Source organism: Physeter macrocephalus, chromosome 11, assembly GCF_002837175.3.
Source record: "Physeter macrocephalus isolate SW-GA chromosome 11, ASM283717v5, whole genome shotgun sequence".
In the NCBI taxonomy this organism is placed as follows: domain Eukaryota; kingdom Metazoa; phylum Chordata; class Mammalia; order Artiodactyla; family Physeteridae; genus Physeter; species Physeter macrocephalus.
The window spans coordinates 31,289,908-31,295,576 of record NC_041224.1 but is presented as its reverse complement, the minus strand read 5'-3'; the positions used below and the strand labels follow the sequence as shown (position 1 = coordinate 31,295,576).

At 45.2% G+C, this 5,669-nt stretch overlaps 1 protein-coding gene across 3 annotated transcripts in view; it reads right to left on the bottom strand.

The window, feature by feature from the left end:
- ASB13 (ankyrin repeat and SOCS box containing 13) overlaps positions 1-3,331 on the bottom strand; it is a 26,052-nt gene extending 22,721 nt beyond the window's left edge. For all 3 annotated transcript variants that reach the window (XR_003681710.1, XM_024129701.3, XM_028495210.2), the window contains exon 1: positions 3,245-3,331. Coding sequence is in view for 2 of the 3 variants with exons in the window: in XM_024129701.3 (XP_023985469.1) it covers positions 3,245-3,287 (43 nt within the window). In the remaining variant the exon portion in view is untranslated. The remainder of the gene's footprint in view (positions 1-3,244) is intronic.
- Positions 3,332-5,669: the final 2,338 nt, after the last annotated feature.

Sequence of the window (5,669 nt, the reverse complement as noted above, 5' to 3'; positions counted from 1 at the left end):
GCCCGCATACCACAAAAAAAAAAAAAAAAAAAAAAAAAAAAAAGGGTTATACCTAAAAAAATCAAAACTCACTTGTACTGCTATAGTCGGCAGCCACTCCTGGCCGCAGTGACTACCCAGAATCCCAGCTGGTGTTAAAATCAGCCTGATTTCCTTTGAACGTTTTTATTAGCAGTGTAATATAGTGCCCAGAGGCTTCTCCACTAAAGGACACATCTAGACACTTCTAGAATGCAGCTTTCGCTAAGGCAGAAACAGAAGCACGATTTGAGAAGATTTTAAGGAAGTTGACCTCCCAGCCAGGGCGCTGATTATCTGGATCTCTCAAAGTACTTTCCATACAATTCTAGGTTTAAAAAATCAAATTCCGAATTCCGTGGCAGTCCAGTGGATAGGACTCCTTGCTCTCACTGCCAGGGCCCCAGGTTCCATCCCTGGTCGGGGAACTAGGATCCCGCAAGCCATGCAGCGCAGAAAAAAAAAAAAAAAATCAAATTCCACAGACTCAACAAAAGGATGAACTTGGATATAGGTTCCCGGGCACGGGCACTCAGATCAGTCTACCATCCTGACTCGACCCCCAGAGGCAAAGACATTTCTCAGAGCCCGAAAGGTGCTATAGTACAGAGATGATGGGTGGTAGCACTGCTCCCCAGTCCCCTGAGAACCCACAGCGGACATGGCCCATCCATCCCAGTCACAAAACCAGCTCAGTGCTGCAGGCAGCCCTACAAATTGATTACAGATGAACCTATCTGATAGGAAGGACATAAGCATTTTTAACGTAAAACAAGTAAAACAAAAAGAAACAAAACAAAAAAGAACCACCTGTGTTAAAACCTCAGCTTTGTGACTTCCTAGCTGTGCGAACTCAGTTTCACCTCTAAGTTAATCGATAATGACGACTGTCCTGCAGCTGTCACGGGGCTCGTGGCCAGCGCCTGGCACACAGCCAAGCAGCTCAGTGGCTCTCATCATGGTCCCAGGGGCTGCCTCTCCTTTTCTCTCTCTCTCCATCCCATCTTCCCAACACCCCAGAGGCCAATGAACTGGTTAGACTTCTTGGCTGAGGATAACTGAAGAACACCAGCAGCTCACCTTGCTTAGAGCCCAGATCCCTAAGGCACCCTCTCATCTTCTGCCAACCTCTTGCTTCCAAGTCAGAAGCCCTTGAGCACAGATACTGAATACGAGAGTCACGTTTTCACCTTTACAAATAGACACAACCTAGGGTCAATAATGATATGAATTACATTTGCTAAGTAACAAACACTGGATTCACTTTAGGATGTGACTTGCCTTAAATTCTTGGTTCTTATTGATAAGGTCATATTATAAGACTGCAACCTTTACCTCTGTGAGGTGTTATATTAAAAGTAAAGCTACAGGGCTTCCCTGGTGGCACAGTGCTTAAGAATCCGCCTGCCAATGCAGGGGGCCCGGGTTTGAGCCCTGGTCCGGGAAGATCCCACATGCCACGGAGCACCTAAGCCCATGCACCACAACTACTGAGCCTGCGCTCTAGAGCCCACGAGCCACAACTACTGAGGCCTGTGCACCTAGAGCCCGTGCTCCGTGACAAGAGGAGCCACTGCAATGAGAAGCCCACGTACCACAACGAAGAGTAGCCCCCGCTTACCGCAACTAGAGAAAGCCTGCACACAGCAACGAAGACCCAACACAGCCAAAAAAAATTAAATAAATTTATTTAAAAAATAATAAAGCTACAGAGAACCTACTGTATAGCACAGGGAACTCTACTCAATGTTCTGTGGTGACCAAATTGGAAGGAAATCCAAAAAAGGGGATATATGTATACGTATAGCTGATTCACTTTTGCTGTACAGTAGAAACTAACACAACGTTGTAAAGCACCTATACTCCAATTAAAAAAATATTTTAATTTAAAAAAATAAAAATAAAGCTACACGGTTTGGTTAGAGTATACCACACGTATAGAATTTGAGATCAGAATGATAAAATGCGTTAAAGTTCCTATGATGGGCCTCTACTTCTGCTGGGATAGCAGTGTCGCTCTGGATTCAACACATTGAGCTTATTCATTAGTGTTGAGAATAAAACTGTCAGCAGGATGTATTTTGAGAGAAATATATGAAATAAAACAATGACAATGTCAAAAATAGCCACGAACCCCAGAAACTGTGCGTCCATTAGTTTAGAATATGTTTTTCTTCTAAAGATACATTCCTTAAACTATACAAAAAACATACTCGGAAGTGATGCTATGCTATTGAACCTTGTACATGAACAAAAATATTAAAATGTGTTTAAAAGGCTTCCATGGTGAGCTGTTTATTGCTTATTTAATTGAACCAACCAAACACAGCACACACTGGCAGGGTCAAAGTCCTGTGCCTGCCTGGGGTGGAATGCCAAGTAAAAACAGAGATGCTTATTAAATGCCTTTGATCCTGTGTCAGGTGGCTGTTTTGCAAAATCAACTAAAATAGCTTTGCTAGGACTGCAGTTCCTCTTAAGCTAAATTAGCCCTTAAGACTTCTTACTTTCATTCGCACTACATTTTTTTTTATCAGTGTAAAAATACTTTATATATTATTTTTTTCTTTGCAGGCTTTGGAAGTGTTTTCACTGCTCATTTGCCCTAGAATTACTCCGTAGGCGGGAAAGTTTGCTTCCCCAAAGAATGGCCTTTTGCCCTCGAATCCATTTTATTCTCGGGTTGCCCAAACGGTAAAGAAGGTTCAGTTAAGAACCGAGGTCGCATGTCTCACACAGTGCGACAAGGGCACATGCTCCTTCCGGATTGGATTCCTGGGTGTATCCTTTGCATGCGAACAACCCTGCGCACGACCTTCCCACAGGGCACCTGGAAGACGGTCCAGCTCCCACCCCGGGCCCGTGCCAGGGCTGCACTACGAGTGGTCCCGCGTGGGCATTTCCTAGGTTCTCCTCGGAACCTGGCAATGACCACGCACAGTCCCGCATCCTCCCCAGGGTGCGAAGCGCTCCGGTGGGTCTCCGGTTCTGAAGTCACAAGGATGACCCGGCCGGCAGGGGACCAGGAGCCGGACGCAGAAACCGCGTCTGAGCTGCATGGGACCCCCGGACCTGCTCCTTTGAAGACACGGCCCTCCGACCCGGGCCCAGCCAGACGCCCCTGACGACCCCTCGGAGCGCGTTCGTCCCCGCTCGGGGCGAATGTCCGCAGATGCAGCTCTCGGTCCGCGAAGGCGGCCCCGCGCTCCCGGCAACCCGCACGTACCCAAGTCGCCCAGGAAGCTGCCGTCTACGGCACGGGTCTCCATGCCACCGGCTCCCCGCGTCCCGGTTCTGCGGCCCCGCCACTAGCGCCGCCCGCTGGGCGGGGCCAATCGGCGTCGCCGCGCGTCCAGGAGAGGCGGCCGCGCGCGCCGGGAGTTGTAGTTCCAGGCCCGGCCGGCGCGGCTCCCCCAGTTCAGGGCCTGCGCCAAGCGGCAGACACCTGCGTCCGACTCCGCGCTCGCTGCTGGTGTTTGCTAGGCAAACGTGTTCGTGTGCAAAATATTTGTTCTTGTGCAAACCGTGCCGTGTGTCCATGTGCAGAGGGCGTCAGTGTGCAAAACACGTGTCCAGGTGCAAAATATGTCCACGTGCAAAACGTGCCCGTATGTCCATGTGCACAGAGCGTCCGTGTGTCAATGTGCGAAACGTGTCTAAGTGCAGAACAAGTGTCCGTGTGCAAAACATTTCCACATGTCCAAGTATCCACGGGCAAAATCAGCGTCCGTGTGTAAAACGTGTCCACGTGTCTAAGTGTCCATGTGCAAAAGTGTCCAGCTGCTACAACTCAGTACCTTCCTTTGTATTGAATCGACCTCGGCAAAGCTCCAGGGCCTCCCCGCCCCTCCCCCCATGCTTTCATTTTAAAGACAGACTTCCTACCCGAGTTGGCATACCCCTGTTTCTTTCATCTTTCCAGAGAAATCATAAATTCCAAATTGTTCAGGTTCGTTAAAACGCACGCATACACCACGCCTTTTGAAGTCTCATGACAGAAATGAAGACCCTGTTTACAAATGATTCCAAGTGGGCGATTGAGTAATCGATTGCAGCCACATCGCGGGACCTGTACTGAGCCTAAATGCAGAAGTTAGTTTGAGCTGAAAAGTAAAAATATCAGGAATGATCCCATCTGGAAACACATAAGGACTAACAGAGAGCAGACCCAGGAGAGGTCTCCCCTAAGACTGAGTCTTTACCTCCTGTCCGGCGCTGTACCCACAAGGGTTTGAACCCCGTCTATCCGAATCCCAAGCGCGGGGAAATTCATCGCCCCAGGCCTGGAAGTGACATTTCAAGCCTATTAGCAATATGTGTTTGTAACCTTTTTGCCACTTGTCTACCAAAATTAGGCTCTTGCATTTTTCTTGCAAGTTTCTTGCACTTTTTACAAAGTGCAGTACATTTTTGAATTAATATATTTGCCCAGGGGATGTTATGTTTTTCCCTATGACAATGCCGTGTGTTTGTATGTTTGTATTTTCTTCAATATTTCTTCCTTAACAAAGGATCATCTGGATATGAGTATAGACTATATTTTTAAATTTATATTTATATATGTATATACCATATATTTATATACTTATGTATAGATGTATTTATGTCTATATCTTATGTATATATACACACATACATATATGTGTGTATGCAAATATTTACTAATATATTAGAAAGCAAACATTTCCTTATTATTAGCTTACTATGTTATAATTTTTCTCCACTCTGTTGCTTGATTTCAACATTTTCTTGTAGAAAAGCTTTAAGTTTTTATATATTCAGAAATATATTCTCTTAGAGTATTTCTTTTATCTTCAATATTCTGAATGTATTTACCCACCAAGAGCCAGAATATGTATATTATTCTGTTTTGTTCTGTTCTGTTAAGTCTTTAACCCATCTGGAATTTGTTGCTATGTGTGGAATCTAAGGTAATTTTTTTCTGAACTTAAAAAGAATTCTTCCCCAAATACTTATTACATAGTAATTCATTTATCTATTTTTTTGTTAATCTCTAAGGCTACTATTTTTTTTTTGCTAACCTACTAAGGCAAGGCTTTCAGGGGTTTCTCCTGAATGCCCCAGGTGTTCAGCAAGGTCTTTCTTTCCTCTCTGGTAGGTCAGAACTCAAATGTCTCCCAAGCCTGTGTGAGCTCTGGTACTTGGTAATTCTACAGCTCCCCAGGAGTCTTTTTCTGGGAGTTCTTTTCCTGACCTCTTGGAGTCTCTCGCTCGCTATACATGTGAAACTTAGTATGCAGTCAGAATTTAGGGAATCCCTATGCAAATTTCTGGAGTTCTCCACATACCTTTCTCCTCCTTGTGTACTGTCCCAAAAATTCAAACCACCTTAGTTTCTTGAAACTCAAATTTCTGTTTCCTTAGCTCAACAATACCATCATTCCGTGTGGGGTTCTCCCTTCCCACCCATGGTGCAATAAATGCATCCAGTCGGGAAGCTTGTTTGTTCACTTTCTTTCAGTTCAGGGATCAAAGTGCTGGGCTGTCTCTTGTTCAAAGTCTGAAAATAGTTGTTGTAAATGTTTTTCCCAGTTTTCCAGAAATTTATAGTAAAAAGCTAAAATGATACCAGTTACTCCATCATGGCCAGAAAGCAAAATGCTGTTTTGGTGTTTTTAGTTTTAACAACG